The 18917-nt window shown below is 36.0% G+C and overlaps 1 protein-coding gene across 1 annotated transcript; it reads right to left on the bottom strand.

Annotated features, from left to right (window-relative positions):
* Positions 1-1796: 1796 nt before the first annotated feature.
* On the bottom strand, positions 1797-11536 carry LOC132554361 (protein phosphatase 1 regulatory subunit 27-like). The gene is made up of 3 exons (XM_060218666.1): positions 10949-11536; positions 3280-3430; positions 1797-2860 (listed from the first exon to the last, which is right to left on the bottom strand). The coding sequence occupies exons 1-3, from the start codon at positions 11124-11126 to the stop codon at positions 2671-2673; spliced, it is 519 nt and encodes a 172-aa protein (XP_060074649.1). The 5' UTR covers positions 11127-11536; the 3' UTR covers positions 1797-2670.
* Between the last annotated feature and the right edge of the window lie 7381 nt (positions 11537-18917).

Here is an 18917-nt window from a genome sequence, read left to right as displayed (position 1 = left end):
AAGATTATTATATTTCTGCAAAGGAATGTTCAAATATCTTATCATTAAGAGCGAAAACAAAAGAGAAAAGAAAGGAAAAGACCCAAGCATATAAAGACCAAACACTGGTGGGCACCAAGATCCTTCTGGTCGCTATATACTATCTACTGGCAGTGTGAAACGAAGGGCAGTAACTCTGGGAGATCAGAATGTATACCGTCCCTAACAACCGCTGACGTCGTCAGTAAAAGCAAAACTTACAGACAGTGTTTACTCTGATCGCTTTTGGACGGCGATGATAAACATAGCAACAGCTTGTTGGTCATAAAAAATCACATAAATCTGAAATCAAGGGCACTTAATGGATTTTTTCATCGAATACCTAGGGACAGCTTGTCGTTCAGAGGTTTAACGAAGGTAATTATTTGAATCTATTTTTATGATATTAACACCCCTGTATCACCCACCTCCTTTGATTCATGAAATGTATGCATGTGCCGGCTAGGTGACATTCTTTTGAAATTGTCCAAAATTTAAATTTATCAAATAATGGGATTTGTGCGTCATCGACTTTTTTTTTTTAATTTTCAACGGTCGCCTATGTCTTAGGTTTCAACACCGTGGGTCCTTAGCATCACTGACTGTGTTTAGAAGCAAAAACAACTGTATGTTATTGCACTATTGTGTCTGGTAGTTTCGTACATGCTTACTCGGATCTCTTTTTGAGAACATGGCATTAGTTCTATTTGACCTGGACTGTGTGTTGTCGCTGAAGCAGAAGGTACTTTCCCTTTCCTATTAACTGACCTTTAACATTTTATTTTATAACTTTTAAAGGATACCGTGTTAATATTTTGTTGATATATACTTTCTTCAACGTTATATATTTTGACTTTTTGACAAGTATGTATTATTTTGACAGTTAATAAAGTGTCACTCATGGATTGAAGGGTCATGCGTTATTAGTAATTTACAAATATTGTTGTTGTCCTCGAATCATCGTTTGGTTTTAGCCTTTTCCCTGTTGGACATCTATACTTTCGTCCCCTAGAATCATTGAAGAGACAGGGAAGGAATAACTAGCTATCTGACGCAGTTCCATTTCCGTATGTATCTGTGTTTAGCGCTGCGGTATCAATTGAACCCACGTAATGTACTTCAGCGAATTACATGCATGATATTAAGAACCACCCCCATGTGTTTGTCTTTTCTTTAAACGCAACATAAGCTGATACCCTAGATTGCATCACACGAGTCCTTGACTTGTTTCCAGGTCAGAATATACAGACGTTCTCCTTTCTGGAAACTTTGACCCTTCATATCAGTGTCTAATTAACACTGGGGAGACTGCAGAGTTATGCAGATGTACCTTTGCATTCATATTTAAATGTGATTTTCGCATTATGTTCGTCTACTGTACAACCATGGAGAAGACATTATCATCATAAATGACAGGAAAATATTTCTTTTTGATTTTTTGCATTGCCGGACTGAATTGATGAGAAATGCACATGTATGTTTTTTAATTCTCTCGAATCCAAGGTGATCTATTAAATAGAGTTACTTCCCTTTAATTCCCAATGCCGTCTGTATTTCGATGGCACACCGATAAGATTCGCAGCCGATGATGTTATCGTTTTACTAATTTCCGTGTATCCATTGTACAATATATCATGTTATCTTTTTTCCAATTTACTGATAACAATTCCTCAGAATTCACTATAGAGCGACCGGGAAATACCATGAATCGCAGTGTTGTTCAAGCTTGTATCAGCAGAAATGTTTTGAGTCACAAAAAACAAGGCAAACATTTAAAGAACGTTTCAATAACATTTATATTTGTAAACGTTTATACAAACACACTCTGTGTAATGGCTAGCACACAAATGTACAATATCAGGTGTGGGTTAGACATCAGCTGTCTCGGTCAGTTCGTGGAAATGTGAAACACTGACTAAAAATATGTATTATTGTATAAAAAAAAAGAGAAAAAATATGACATTTATTGTGTTGACCAAGCTTTTGTCATTTACATGTTAATCTGATAGAAAACAGTTGTATGAAATAGTTTCCCAAGTCGTTAGTCGGTTTATAGAATATTATGAAGATATGAAATGATAATCACGCTATTTATGCCTGTTTTGTTTACTGTAATCCTGTTATATCCGGGGTGTACGTCTTTTCACGAAGTAAGATCCCAAGTCGATGGCAGACCACTAGGTAGCTACATATCTATCTGCACTGTCCTCCCCGTTGACCTTTTTCCCGGATATGATATTAGCATTGAATGGTTTTACCGGATGTTCAACCCTGAGTACTGATTGTTTAGAGATGCTGGGAGAAGTTGACTCTAATGGGCGTATGTAGGGACAAACACGCAGCATGCTCTTTCGTTCCTTCCACACTTACATTCATTATAGGTACGAGTGATTTGACAAATGATTCACGACAGGAAATCGACCTCTCTTCCTTTAACCCTATACAACACGAACACTGGCGAGATATCCGTTCCTTTTCTAATTTAAAACTCGGTTTGTCATCAATTATCCTCCGGCTATTGCTGTCTGCCATTTATTTTCGTTTTCAAAACACATTACATTGTGAAAATTCGTTGAATGCATTCTGCTTGCGGCACTAGAATCTTTTATCATCCTCGAACCAGCACATTTCCACACAGCACTTGATAAGATACTACTTGTCATCGTCCGAATCCTCTTCACTTTCGTCTGATCCCAGGTCCGGGGGTGGTGGAGAGGCATTCCCTTTACTCTGCCCTAACATTACTTTAATTGTTGGGAAGTCTGTTGGTTCTACAAGATCTAGGGGCCGCTCCCCGTCTTCGGTCAAAAGGTCCTTCATTGCTCCGTGCTGTAGAAGTAACCTGAAAATAAAAAAAATATCAGATTAATACAGAACATCTGTTCATGTGATTTTAAATATGGCAGAAACAGGTTAAAAACCAAACGAAATTAGTTTTCAAAATAATTTCAAGTTGTCCACTTTGAAAAATCAAATTTTAAGGAAGTTCTGATATTTCAGTTTCTGACATGCTACAAGTGGGTTTTTTTTTACCACAACCTGATGTCTTTGAATCCCGGAAATCGTACCTGTATTGAATAGGACTTCCTTTATTGACGTATTTTGTATAGGATTGCATTTCAAGACCAAGAGTCAATATGCTTCTGAAGTTCGCTGAATGCTGATGATACTGACCGAAATATTGTATCTCTATTTGTAATACATCCCCAAAACTTCATGAAACAGAAACCTGCCAGGCAAGGGTATCATGTTGTGTCTTACTTGGCAATATCGGCGTGCCCTTCAGCGCAAGCCGCGTGTAAGGGAGACCAACTGTCTTCGTCTTGTTTGTTAACATTGGCGCCATGTTCAATGAGCAGACGAACAGCCATCATGTTACCATCCAATACTGCTTGGTGAAGAGGGGTCAAACCTGCAATACAGAAGTGATTACGGTTAAGAATTGAAAACAACTTTTGATGTTCTGACAACTGAGGATAGATGATAGTTCCGGATAGTTAAACGCCTTCTCCTTCAAGGACACCCGTCATTCAAATATTAGTCAATCCGAGTAAGTTATAAATCATGATCTCAAATGAGAGCCAAGTTCATAGCGAAGAAACCATTAAATACAGCCATGGCACTATCAAGCACTCAACAGAGCTAACTTCATGTCGCAAAGTGAAAAGAACATTAAGTGATGTTGATCGTTAAACATCTCCAGTCTTCAGTAACGTGCATCTCTATAACTTTATGTTGTGACAGCAGAAATCGAGATATCGGGGGACAATGTCGAAGTGAATGCGACGTTTTAACGCCGAATATGGGAAACAGGCATGGTACTATTCTAGAAAGAGAGTAGATTAATAACAAATGTCTATAAGGGACTAAAGAGGTGTAAGAGAGTCCCAAAATTAGGCACAAATACAAAAGTAGGTATAGAGTTAAGGGTAGATTCTAAAGAAGGAAAAAGTAATAAAAATATCGCAATATATATATATCTAATCATTTATGAGCATTAGAGGTTACATAGCTTGCAAATTGTTTGGACTAAAATGTATATCGATTGTGTTACAAAGACAAATACACAACCCTGTTGAAGATTTATAGTTTAAAAGTTCCACCAATGACTTGTATTGTATGATACTTGTATCGATATGAAAATAAATAGAAACATTTAATCTCCTTTCCTGTTCCTCGATGAATGCTTTAACTATTTTGTAACATTGAAACTAGGTTTATATTCTGAATCATATTTATTACAAGGAGAAATTCTACAACATACATGCGTGCAATCGCCACACGTGCAATTACAATATAACTATTTGGCATTTAACACCTGCCAAAGCCTGTTTGGCAAACGCCGAGTTACAGCACCAAACTTTATCTGCATTTGGATTGCAGCTAATAACTGTGTCCCTATTCCATATCTTTAAATAACTCTTAATTACCCTTTCTGTGTATTACACATCATTTCACTCAGCATGTTTTCCAAATAAAGGAATGACTGAATATTTTTTATCATTAACATTATTACGTTCTATTCTTTGTCAGTTTCTTTTTTCGAAAGAGCATATTTAAAACATGACTAATTGTCGTTTCTTTTACAATACTAATTATTTTTGTACAGATGCATCTTCAGACAGACATTTTCGGACGTTACAAATAGCTATTTCTAACAGACAGTCATGGTTAATTCACATGCTGACATTAATTAAACCTGGAAACCAGACCAGGAGAAATTCATTCGAGCTTGATGTGATGGCCTGTCAAGATGGTTTCACAGAAGTCATAGATCCGCTACAAAACTTGCGGAATATGATGGTGGTTTCTGAATTATCAACCTGTCATACGTATGATAAGCATTTTATCTGCCTTTTGTTTTGATTTGACCACTCTAATTGTCCCACATCATGTTATCGGTCATTCACCCTTTGAAAACAAAACCCAGACCTATGTATTGTATACATTATGGGTTGTGACTGCACACTACTAGCGCGATGTAATTTTATCACTAGATCACGTTTTGAAATACACTTGTCATATATTCGTGCATTCACAGTAACACTAATGATTGTTAATTAAACAACATATAAAAACTGAAGTTATCGCAATCATATCCTAGAGCAGTAGTTTCAGCGCGAAAAACGCTAAAATAAAATTACCCCTCAAACGGTTCCTAAACTAAGAGTAGAACTGTAATGTTGAAGAAAAATGCATTTTCTGTTGTGAAAATCAAAAATTTATTCAAGACGTTCAAAATAATAGCACTGTTTTAAAGTCTGACATAACAGAATACCACTTTGAAGCCAACACCCATATGTTATCAATCAGTAATTGGAATAATGTATTCCCATCGATACATGTAAAAGTTTCTCCACCCAGAAGAAGTTCAGAAAGAGACGATTAAGACAATCAATCTTAACACTTTCGGGTTTGAGAGATTTCCGCCTTCTAAACGATTTAAACACCTCACGAGAGGAGATAGAGTTTATCTTCAGAGAATCCGGAAAATCCAATAAGTCTTTCATGTTCCAGATAATGTCCGACAAGTACGCAGATGGATCAAGCAAGGTCTGTACTTGTTTGTGTGTTAAACCTTTCACGAATTTTTCATCTCGAGAGATATTTCTAGCAATAGGTTTCATTCTGTGTTCCTTCACAGTTGTAGATGTGAAGTAGAGCTGTAACATACCTCTAGGTAGCCTCCCTGTACGCTAGGCACGCGTGGTATAAATTCTCCACGTGTGTGATGTGTTTCTGGTGCATCGTTTTGACAGTAGTGGTCTGACAGATGTTATATACAACAGTGTGGAGTACCATTTGGTTAGATTTACGTTACGACATTTGTACGCGATAGTGTAGTAAATCAAGCCTTGTTAACTTAACATTCGTATCTTAAAGTTAAACATTTGTATAAATACTAAAACAGTATGTCAAGCCAGTTTTAGTTAACATAATAGTATACTATAGAGGCATGTCATACCAAGTTCACTTAACATTTCACCTATATACTATGAAAGTCAACAAAGTCTGGTTGATTTAACACTAAATATACAAATTGTATACTGACTGTCATACCAAGTCTGGTTAACTTTACTTTATACTTATACTATAGCGAGACACCAAGTCTGGTTAACTTTACTTTATACATATACTATAGCGAGACACCAAGCCTGGTTAACTTTACTTTATACATATACTATAGCGAGACACCAAGTCTGGTTAACTTTACTTTATACATATACTATAGCGAGACACCAAGTCTGGTTAACTTTACTTTATTCATATACTATAGCGAGACTCAAAGTCTGGTTAACTTTACTTTATACATATACTATATCGATATACCAAGTCTAGCTTGTCTAATATTTGATATATACTACAGTATGATATAATTTTTACATACCAAAGTATGTTTCACAAATTTTTTGCTAATTTATAAAAACCGCAGTGTCGTTGTTATCCGAAATGTATCTACCACAGCAGTGTATCAACTCTATTTAAACATCTATTTTACCAAGGTGTGATATAAAATGTTAGATATGCTTTCAGGAAAAGTGACTGACATAAAGATGGTTGTGACGTCATGACCCTTGAATTGAAATCAAAGGATGAGTGGCGAGAAGCAAGATAATTTATCTTGTAAGTAGAACGACGTCACAAGTGTGATAGAATTACGAATGACGTTTCGAAAATTTACGAATGATTGTATGTATGTATTTACAAGGAGAGAAAGGACAGTGGTAAGAAAACTATTTACGGTAGACATGACCTTTCTGCTTTCTCCGATTGTAGCAAGTAATTATCTAGTATATTCTTTTGACTGGACACGTGACCATAGCGATGGTCTATATCCTCGAACGATCATTCTGTGTGTTAATTGTCTGCCGGATGTTACTCGTTAACATCAAAGACTACCATTACTGGTCCAGGCAGTGATTTGATTACGGCTCCTGTCTCGGCTTTAGATGATCTATCAGTAACACTTATCACAGAGTATTTACATCAAAATCTCGCTTAAATCTATCTGTAAATCAATTAAGGAATATAGTGCTTTGGCATAATTCCTTAGTAAAACAAATCAATATGTAAATAATAACCAGTCGACCTCGACCTCCCGACCTCCCGACCTTGATCTCTTCCTTTCTCTCCTACAAACACCCTTACACATACATATATCACACAGAGAAAACTCTTTCCAATCCCCACATCTAAAAAAACCAACATGTCAACATAATCATAGTCCAAACTCAAATTCAAAAAAGAAATAATGCATCTTTTCTACGTCTGTGATGAAAATAGGTCAAAATATGAACAAAAGAAAGATTTATCGAAAACTCATAAAAAAGAACAAGATAATTCCAGGTGTTTCAGAAGAGTAAGCGTATTCTGTTCCATATAAACTATTGTTTTCCATAGCATGCTCCCAAAAGAATAACGCAATACTTTGGACGACCGGTACCTATATATCTATATACTATAACGGTATCAAAAGTCTGGTTAGTTTAATGTTTTACATAAACAAATGGAATATCAGATTAATGCTCAGTAACTTGATTTAAACATCATATTTAGAAAAGCTGTGAAAATCAATCAACCATACCTGCCACAAGACAATGAAACATTACTGAAACGGTTGATATAGTTGTAAACACTTCAGGCATTTATAACATAGGACTATGACGATGAGAGTTTTATTTTATTTTAATGTGATGCTTGAGGAATTTAAACGTCATTTCCTACAATCCTTTTCACATAAGATATTTATTAAACAAGTTCAGAACGTACGTGCTTTCATTCCATTGAGTTTTCAATGAATATGTGAAGCCCTATCAATGTTCATAATCAACTCATTGTTGATGAAATGGTGTGTAACCGCTTACGTGTTAATATAATTGTGATGATACAGGAAAAAGGTATTTAGTCGGAAAATATCTTTAAAATATTTTACTTTTTACTATAGCCGTTTTTAAAATGACAGTGATATGGGTTAGTTTTCTGTATCAATATGTAACCATACGTCCACAAATATTTATATCAGCGAAAGTATGAAAACATTTTCACTTATGCCATATCACATGGAATTTGTATCTTAAGGTGTATATAACAGGTTGGCGGGCTCACATTACAAAGAAATTGACATTAAAATGAACACATCACACAAACACACACTCTCAAACACACCAGCAAAACAAAACGTGGCGATGTTTCCACTTACTGAGATGTGGCCTCGACATTCGGTTGTAATGAGCTTTGATAATTTAATAAGATTAGAAAATATCACACAATCCTGTTTGATCCACTTGAATGCACCTATTAATATATATATTAAGCATGACTCTTGTGTAATTCTGCTTTTAACTGAAATATTTCATTTTGGTTTGGTATAAGAATAGGAAAAATTTGATTCTGTTTTGAAGATGAGGTCAAACATACGGGCCTGTTGTTTATGTTTTGTGTTCGTTAGTATGCTCATCGGTTTTGTTGTTATTAATTCGGTTCCTCATTTGGAGAACACGACATTAGGTATATTGACCAATGTTTTACTTGGAGATATCATCGTTGAAGCAGAAGACTCTTACTCTTTCGGAACATGTGGTCTTATCCTGCTTGTACTATTCTTGAGGCCTGTACACACTTCTTTTGTTGATATTTTCATCATATTTTTCAATTTGACTTATAAAATAGATCTGGTTAACTTCAAACCTACCTATACATTTTAAACAATACATCCTATGTAACTGTAAGTTATATGTTCTCCCTCTGTGACGCAACCAAGGATAAATCAGGACAGCGCACATAAAATCTGTTCATAGTTCATTTCATTATTCGCAGCATCGGCAAAGATTCCTCATCAGAACATGAGTGCACAGAATACTTTCCATTAAACGATTAGATCCAGTGGATCAGATAAAAGATCTAACAGTTCATTCTTCTGACAATAATTACCAACGGGTTTATCTACATTAGCGCAATCGATGGGAGTGTGACAATGGAAAGAGGCAATCTGATTTTCTAGTATAGCTGTTTTGTACTATATAAGTGAGATATGCATGTTTAAAGTGCATTTTTCATTGTACGGCTTTGACAATAAACAATAATAATTAAGCATTATAAAAAACGACAACGAAAATACTGACCTGTTAATAGAGTCTTAATTCAAAGTCTTTTTCAATGAAACTAGGCTAAAATATGAACAAAAAAAGGATTTTGACGACGGCTCCTGAACAGTTGATTAAGCGCACGTGTTCGGTTGTATTGACGACATCGGCCATATCAATCTTAACGCATCAAAAAGACATTACAAACAATGTAAATTCCCTGCCAATTACAGCAATTTTCTGCTGAACACAAGTATACCATATAAAGTGTCCCATGTGATTCAGAAAAATTCTCAAAGAACTCGATCAACACCATGGCAATTCGAAAACTCGGCTAAGAACTGTCTATTTTGTCACTTGTTAATTGGTGAAGAGGAACAATGACCATGGTTATCTGAAAATATAGAAATAATGCTAAAAGGAAGCACAGAACATATCTAATTATCTTCTAATGACCTCCTGTAAGTACTGATTTAAAAGTCTAACAGACAGTCAATATGATGTCCTGGATTTAAAACAATCCAATATGGTCTCCACCGCGATAGCAGTCAAAACATTAGGTACTGTTGGTGCAATTCATTGCATCCTCTTATCATAGCTTATCGACTATCATTCAGTTGGAGCCACAACATTCTCCGTCAAGGAAGTTTACCCTACGATTTAGGGTGTCCTATCTAGATCTATTTCAGTTTTACTATAGAACCACATTGCATCAGAAACGTTTATACCATCAGCAAAAACAAGGGAAAGCAACTTCAACATGGTTCCATACACGTGGAACAGTATGCCGTTTCTGATGTAAACAACAAGGAGTCTACGACCAGCCTGGTTTACCATCAAAGGCACGGTGTCGCGGCTGTTCATACGATGTTTACAACGTTGTTTGGAACATCTAAAGCCTTTGACAATTAAATCCCATATCGTTAAATTTACATGCGTTTTATACATTAGCTGCCATCTGCTAATTATTGTACATTAAACCACTCTCGACTTCATCAGTCTGTAGAATTATTGTACACCAAAATACACTCTGCTTCATCAAAGTCTGAAGAATTATTTTACACTAAAATACCCTCTGCTTCATCAAAGTCTGAAGAATTATTGTACACTAAAATACCCTCTGCTTCATCAAAGTCTGAAGAATTATTGTACACCAAAATACACTTTACCTCATCAAAGAATTTTACTGGAACTCTCAAAGAGGTGCCTGTGACTTTTATATAGATTCTTTATTTCAAATTTTACATTGCGTCTCTTTATATGCGAGCTTACATATATGTATTCTATTTAAATGGCGCCATTTAAATTTTTATATTCTATGTTTTTTTATTTTTACAACTTCAAATTTCTACCTTAACGTATAAAAAAAATTTGTTGTGGAGAACACGGTAACCCTATAACCAAGATGCTATCATCATAAAACATATTTCAAATATATGTATCTTTATTGGGATAAGAAGTACTAGGAACCTCGTTATGATACCGATTTGTAAATGTGTTAGAGCGTGTATCCGGTATATGTGTTAATTTACACGATAAAAACCAAGGTATTTCATTTACATAAACACCAATACTACAAAACGTCGTGTCTTTAATATGTAGACAGCATTTGTGCAGCGATGGAATATTAGAGCACGAGTTTGTAAGAATTATACCTGGAGTGACATTGTGTATAATAAAATGTTATCTGATATCGTAATATGTACATATGAATATTGATAACTTACCTGTATAACTAACATTAGTACAAATTACAACACCCTCATGTGGACATATTTATAACGTACCTGTATAACTAGCATTAGTACCAATTACAACACCCACATGTTGACATATTGATAACTTACCTGCGTCATTGATACCGCTAATATCCACTTGCAGGCTTGCTCTGCGTAACATGTGATTTAATCCCTGTATATCATTCTCCTTAATATTGTCTAAAAACACCAACTCATCCGGGAAATGGACTTTTGGTCTAGATTTTCCCGGATTCTGCTTTGCGTATAAACTCGCTCTTCGACTCATGTTTATCCGAGTTTTCCTTGAAACCGTAGATCACAAATTTGCGCAAATATTACCATTATTTTTTGGTTTCAGCTTCCTAGATTCATTTCACTGTCCTTCTACATTGCCGTTGTATTGATGTTACGCCCTATAACGTGTATGTGTGTGTACTCCTCCCTGAACTCCTCGTGGCTATCGTATATCCTGGGATATTCTAGAGCAACGATAGCCCATCCACATCTGTATAATGGAGCCGAGAATATGGCTGGGTTCAAAAAGGCGTGAGGTAGCAGGCGAGAGCTCTGTTTGCACAGTACCGGTGTTGAGTTACAGCATCTTGGTCTGTTGTTGTCCCGGCTTTATACCTCACGGGTCCAGCTCCAGTCTGCAAAAGGGCCAATTAATACAAGTGTAATTAGTGAAAGTTGTACAGCGTGAGAAGATACTCTACATTCCCTCAGCATCCATCGGTTCTGTACGCTATGTTCCTAAGTGCATGACCTTTATGAGATCTTATAAGATGTACGAGTAAACCTACATACAAAACCATCATGTTTGCAATCTGAAGATGTATAAACTAAAACACTCAAAAGTATAGTTCACATAACCGTGGCACCATATTTACTGTTATCGGAATCAATATCGCGAGAGAGATATTCTCGCGATTACTACTGTTGAAAGCACATGAATTCATTTTGACAGACATATTCAGTCAAGCGTTACACGCTTTATAACCATGTAGACAACACATATCATGTTTACATCATTCTACTCAGTAATATATATCCACACACGGCCCTGCGGTTATATCAACAGTTCATCAAAACTATAAAACCATACAGGGCCACACGGTTATATCAACATTCCATCTAAACAATAAAACCATACAGGGCCACACGGTTATATCAACAGTTCATCAAAACAATAAACCATACAGGGCCACACGGTTATATCAACATTCCATCAAAACAATAAAACCATACAGGGCCACACGGTTATATCAACAGTTCATCAAAACAATAAAACCATACAGGGCCACACGGTTATATCAACATTCCATCAAAACTATAAAACCATACAGGGCCACACGGTTATATCAACATTCCATCAAAACTATAAAACCATACAGGGCCACACGGTTATATCAACATTCCATCAAAACTATAAAACCATACAGGGCCACACGGTTATATCAACAGTTCATCAAAACAATAAAACCATACAGGGCCACACGGTTATATCAACATTCCATCAAAACTATAAAACCATACAGGGCCACACGGTTATATCAACATTCCATCAAAACTATAAAACCATACAGGGCCACACGGTTATATACCATACAGTTCATCAAAACAATAAACCATACAGGGCCACACGGTTATATCAACATTCCATCAAAACAATAAACCATACAGGGCCACACGGTTATATCAACATTCCATCTAAACTATAAAACCATACAGGGCCACACGGTTATATACCATACAGTTCATCAAAACTATAAAACCATACAGGGCCACACGGTTATATCAACATTCCATCTAAACTATAAAACCATACAGGGCCACACTGTTATATCAACATTCCATCTAAACTATAAAACCATACAGGGCCACACTGTTATATCAACATTCCATCTAAACAATAAAACCATACAGGGCCACACGGTTATATCAACATTATATCAACATTCCATCAAAACAATAAAACCATACAGGGCCACACGGTTATATCAACATTCCATCAAAACTATAAAACCATACAGGGCCACACGGTTATATCAACATTCCATCTAAACTATAAAACCATACAGGGCCACACGGTTATATCAACATTCCATCAAAACAATAAAACCATACAGGGCCACACGGTTATATCAACATTCCATCAAAACTATAAAACCATACAGGGCCACACGGTTATATCAACATTCCATCAAAACAATAAAACCATACAGGGCCACACGGTTATATACCAAACAGTTCATCAAAAAAATAAACCATACAGGGCCACACGGTTATATCAACATTCCATCAAAACAATAAACCATACAGGGTCACACGGTTATATCAACAGTTCATCAAAACAATAAAACCATACAGGGCCACACGGTAATATACCATACAGTTCATCAAAACAATAAACCATACAGGGCCACACGGTTATATCAACATTCCATCAAAACAATAAACCATACAGGGCCACACGGTTATATCAACATTCCATCAAAACAATAAAACCATACAGGGCCACACGGTTATATCAACATTCCATCAAAACAATAAAACCATACAGGGCCACACGGTTATATCAACATTCCATCAAAACTATAAAACCATACAATAAACCATACAGGGCCACACGGTTATATCAACATTCCATCAAAACAATAAACCATACAGGGCCACACGGTTATATCAACATTCCATCTAAACAATAAAACCATACAGGGCCACACGGTAATATACCATACAGTTCATCAAAACAATAAACCATACAGGGCCACACGGTTATATCAACATTCCATCAAAACAATAAACAATAAAACCATACAGGGCCACACGGTTATATCAACATTCCATCTAAACTATAAAACCATACAGGGCCACACGGTTATATCAACATTCCATCAAAACAATAAAACCATACAGGGCCACACGGTTATATCAACATTCCATCTAAACTATAAAACTATACAGGGCCACACGGTTATATCAACAGTTCATCAAAACAATAAAACCATACAGGGCCACACGGTTATATCAACATTCCATCAAAACAATAAAACCATACAGGGCCACACGGTTATATCAACATTCCATCAAAACTATAAAACCATACAGGGCCACACGGTTATATCAACAGTTCATCAAAACAATAAAACCATACAGGGCCACACGGTTATATCAACATTCCATCAAAACAATAAAACCATACAGGGCCACACGGTTATATCAACATTCCATCTAAACTATAAAACTATACAGGGCCACACGGTGATATCAACATTCCTATAAAACCATACAGGGCCACACTGTTATATCAACATTCCATCTAAAACCATACAGGGCCACACGGTTATATCAACATTCCATCAAAACAATAAAACCATACAGGGCCACACGGTTATATACCATACAGTTCATCAAAACAATAAACCATACAGGGCCACACGGTGATATCAACAGTTCATCAAAACAATAAAACCATACAGGGCCACACGGTTATAACAGTTCATCTAAACTATAAAACCATACATGGCCACGTGGTACTATTGAAAATTGTTTAAGGTCACACGACTCGATTAAAATTTCAGTACAACTATAAAACAAAATGCAGCATCACATAACAGTTTGAGAGTTGCCTTCATTACACGTCAATACAACAAAATAATGTTAAGGAAGAGAATCGAAAGTTTCGAATCGCGAGCTGTAAAAAAAAGAGGAAGAAACTGAGACGATGTATCATGATTCCGTTAAGTGGCGCTGACACGTTACAGTAAAGGAAGATATCCTAGCCAATTCTAGACAAAAAAGAAAGTGAAACATTTACTGAATAAAATAACGTTTGTCAATCAATCATTGCGAGCAGACGGTACGCGCTTCCTAATCTCGTAGAGAAAACTTGACAACAGCTAATAAGGAATTTGCTGAACTATAAAAGCTAATCGATGTTACTCGGAAGAGAAGTCATTCACCGGAATTTAATCCACAGCTGCATTCACAGCTTCGGATTGTTGTTTTGGTTTTTGCGTCGCTTTACAGATTAAACATGAAAACTGAAAATTGGAAATTGTGAAACTTGAAATATTTAGTGTTGATGTACGATGCAGTTACACCATTTGTCACACGCAGGTGAGTTTCTCAATGTATTGGTTTGTTCATTACTGTTGGCATAATCTGTTTCACCTATCCAATTTTGCATTTTACGTTAGCAAATGAAATTATGAAAAGACTATTCAAACCTTCTAGATCAAGTCTGAAGTCTTAAAAGGATATTTTTATACAAATTGCAGCTAGTGAATAAATTGATAAAGAATGATGTTGAGGACTATACTGATGCTTGCTAACATTTCAGACTCAAAACAGTAGACTATGACCTTGGAAAACGGAACCCTTAATAGTATACACCTTTAATGCTGGCTAGTATGCCCGGTGGTTCTGTTGTTGTTTACCTTGTTCTCATTTGGGAACGTGACATTACTGACTTCGATCGGCAAATATTTACCTGGCGAATGCCGTCGATGAAGCAGAGGATACTTAGCCTTCCGGAAGACTAGATCTTATTTTCTTCGTAATTTTTCGAGTTTTTATTATTTTTCATGTGACCTTGCAACATAATCTGCGTAAAGTACTCTAACTTAGTAACATTGTGTAACTGCCACTCTACTTTTGTTAAGAAAAGCTATCCCAGTTAGCTGCCACTCTAAACATGTTAAGGATCTGTAACCCATGAAAAGGATCTCTAACCCATGAAAAGGATCTCTAACCCATGTTAAGGATGTCTAACCTATGTTAAGGATCTCTAACCAATGTTAATGATCTCTAACCAATGTTAATGATCTCTAACCTATGTTAAGGATGTCTAACTCATGTTAAGACTGTCTAAACCATGCAAAGGAACACGTACTTTGGTAGAGGCATTAGTACTGACATAAAGTGGTTTTAGCTTAACTACTCCGAGGACAATTTATCTGAAATGAGCAGAAGTGACATCAAGGTGATATGTCGAAGTTTTCTTACCTTACTGTAAAAGTTTGAGTTTTACCTCGATGGTTCATATTTTCGCGGATTAACCAAAGACTTAAAACAAAAGCGAATTTCCGCAATTTTATCAACGAAATATCAAAATAACTACAATATGGAATCGTTTGTTAAAATACGCCATGCGGTAATGGAAAGTCGATTACTGCATTTCCACGGTACAACGATCTTAACACGAGGTTTCAATTCAATTGACCAATCTGAAATACAACAAACCAGCAAGAATAGGGAATGAAGGTATCTCATTTTCTATAAAATCATCTTACAACACGGGAACAATACTCGCTCGAAATACGGTAAACACAAGACATTTACGTCATGTGATGTGTTTTTATTTACAAAACGCTGCATCAACATCGTATCTGTCAAGGCTTCACGTGATGTTATTACAAGTGACTTACAGTAAGTAGTCATGAATGGCCACGTGACGTAGTTAAACCAAACAAATATGTTGACATTTTGTTTATTGATCTCCATTCGTGACATTCTCCATGGTTTAGCTCATGTAAACGTGTGGGTACAGATTGGTTGCATGTCTGAACAGAAAGCAAAAAGTCTATAAAAATATACCAAACTACCGATACGCATGTCATTTTTTATATTTCATTTTTTAAAACTAGAGATACCATCCATATAAAAAGATCTTTTGAATCTAGGAGATGACGTCATATATAAAAATATAAAAATTCGGTTTTGAGATAACCACTTTATCGACCAGAGATAAAAAAAAAATCCATTAACAACGTTAGACAGCACACTTGGATGTGGGCTGACCTAAAAGCCCAAAATTCCCTAGTGACGTTTTGGCATTTAATGACGTCATAGATTTAATAATACAACAGTACGCTTCGACGCTGCTAAATAAACAAGGAAAGTGTAGACGATGAGTTTTTCTAATGAGAGAAAAACCAATATTTGAATTGTTAGAAACCTTTCAAGAAATCATCTTTATTCGGAGAAGGAGCAAATTTAGCTTCGGGTGATAAATAGAAAAAACACTACACATCGCTTATTGTGATTAAAAAATCTTCTTTCTTGATAATCTCCTTCAAAGGACCTACAAATTAAATCGTAGATATCATTCAATACATGTATTCAGAAGGAATCTAGCGACACACAATCTTCTCGGCTCTGATATCACGCAGCAATAGGGAATTGGCAGAAAGCGTTAGACTTATCGAACTAATGATTATTCTATATCATTCGTTAGACAGTGGTATCTCGTTACTGTGGCTTTTCCAGAAGCCAAATTATCTGAAGAGATATGCTACTTAACTGTTTTGATTCTTCTCCTTGGAAAAGCAAATAGCCATTAAGTGTTTGTCGGAACAATATGTCCAATTACCAGTGATACCAGACCAAATGTTCGACAGAAAGCTGCCTTTGTTTGGATGTGGCGCGTTTGTTTGGTAATATCTGAGATCATATACATTAGAATTAGACACAGACACAATATATATTTATGTTACTAGATAATTATGTTGAATGAGGTTAAAAGTAGATACTAGAATTGCCAATACAGTTGTGCTAAGCTTTTGAAATGATGCCAGCCCTATTTCACGATCACGACCTTTGAGTAGAGTTTTTTGTTTGAGAAAATCCATCGAAGAAACTAGCGAGTTTATTCCCGACATCCCGTGAAGATACAGCGTATATACAACTTTATAAAGCTGTGTTTGGCACACGAACAACACCCGTCATCGTACCTTGGTTGTCGACCGAAGATGATACAACAAAATTACAAGTTTTCAATAGTCTCGATGTATGCAATTATTCTTATCAGCAATGTAATTGATGAATTTCCGCGAGTGTTGCCTTCATGAACCATCACAAACTACAAATTCTATTGCTTCTGGGAGTTGGCTGTTTCGTTTCGTTGCCCCATAGAACATGGGGTTAACGCAGTAGTGTTAACAGGGATTCTCAAATAAAATGACGAGATATAATCATGCGGGTTTGTGATTTCGCTGAAACGCCTGGCTGTTGGTTTGAATCGCTAATAAAGTTCCGACATAAAAGATGTTGGCATCCATACTCCAGTGTATAATATGTGGGCAATCTGACATTCATCAACACACACATATTAAATAAATCCCATTACCATTGTGGTTTTGTCTACAAGCAAATCTGTCGGCTACGTGTGTCATTTTGCAGTCAGTTTCCGTTGACGATTAGAAATGAGTGTATAAAGATAGGGCAGTGATTTCAGGTGCTCCGATATTCAAGTCCTGAGTTATTTTCCCCTTTGGTACTCAACAAAATTTTGAAAACCCGTTTTATCTATCAGTAATAGGACTCAGCAAATCTTGAAAATTATGTTTTGAACTCGCTTGAAAAAATCCTACAAAAACCGCCGAAGTAGAATTAAAACATTAAAACTCAGTGAAGATCTTTAGGGTTTTATTGTCATATCTTATATTTTTGTGTTAATGTTTCAAAGGTGTCACGCGAGATAGAATAGGAGAGAATATGTTACAAATGCCGTGCTTAATACCATCCTATTTGATGGCACGGTGAGGCGATCTACATAATGACATTCTCAACCTCCCATGAGGTGAGATCATTCTCGTAAAAAGAACGATGTATTGAACATCCTTGGTTAACGAAAATGAGATATGTAATTGAAATTTCACTCCAAGGAATGACAATCTTCAATATTGGTACATAACCACTATATGTACACCGGTGTAGAATAAATGCAGCTTTTTCACGAAATACGTATAGTGGACTATGAGGTTTTTTTAATCATACTTCCAAGGTGTTTCCGTTTTGCTATTTTATTAACTTCTCGGAAATAGATATCCCCTTCGGAACATCCCAAAATAACATTAACGGTACTTGTGAAGAACATAAGGAAGTATCTCGAAAAGCATTAAATCAGCGGCTAGTTCACCTCTCGAATTAGACTTAAACATCACTTAGGATTTTCCTAAGTCGCCTCCAAGGTTTCAAATGTAGGCATTAGCATCACTGACGAGTTATAACAGGGGAAACTGTATTACGCTGTGTGTTTCTACTATATCGAATTCTTAATTTGTATGAAATG

The sequence above is a fragment of the Ylistrum balloti genome, unplaced genomic scaffold, assembly GCF_031769215.1.
Source record: "Ylistrum balloti isolate Yb309-2 unplaced genomic scaffold, AGI_CSIRO_Ybal_v1 Utg370398, whole genome shotgun sequence".
NCBI classification, from domain to species: Eukaryota; Metazoa; Mollusca; class Bivalvia; order Pectinida; family Pectinidae; genus Ylistrum; species Ylistrum balloti.
Note: the sequence above shows the minus strand (reverse complement) of the source record. Positions and strands in the feature narration are given on the sequence as shown.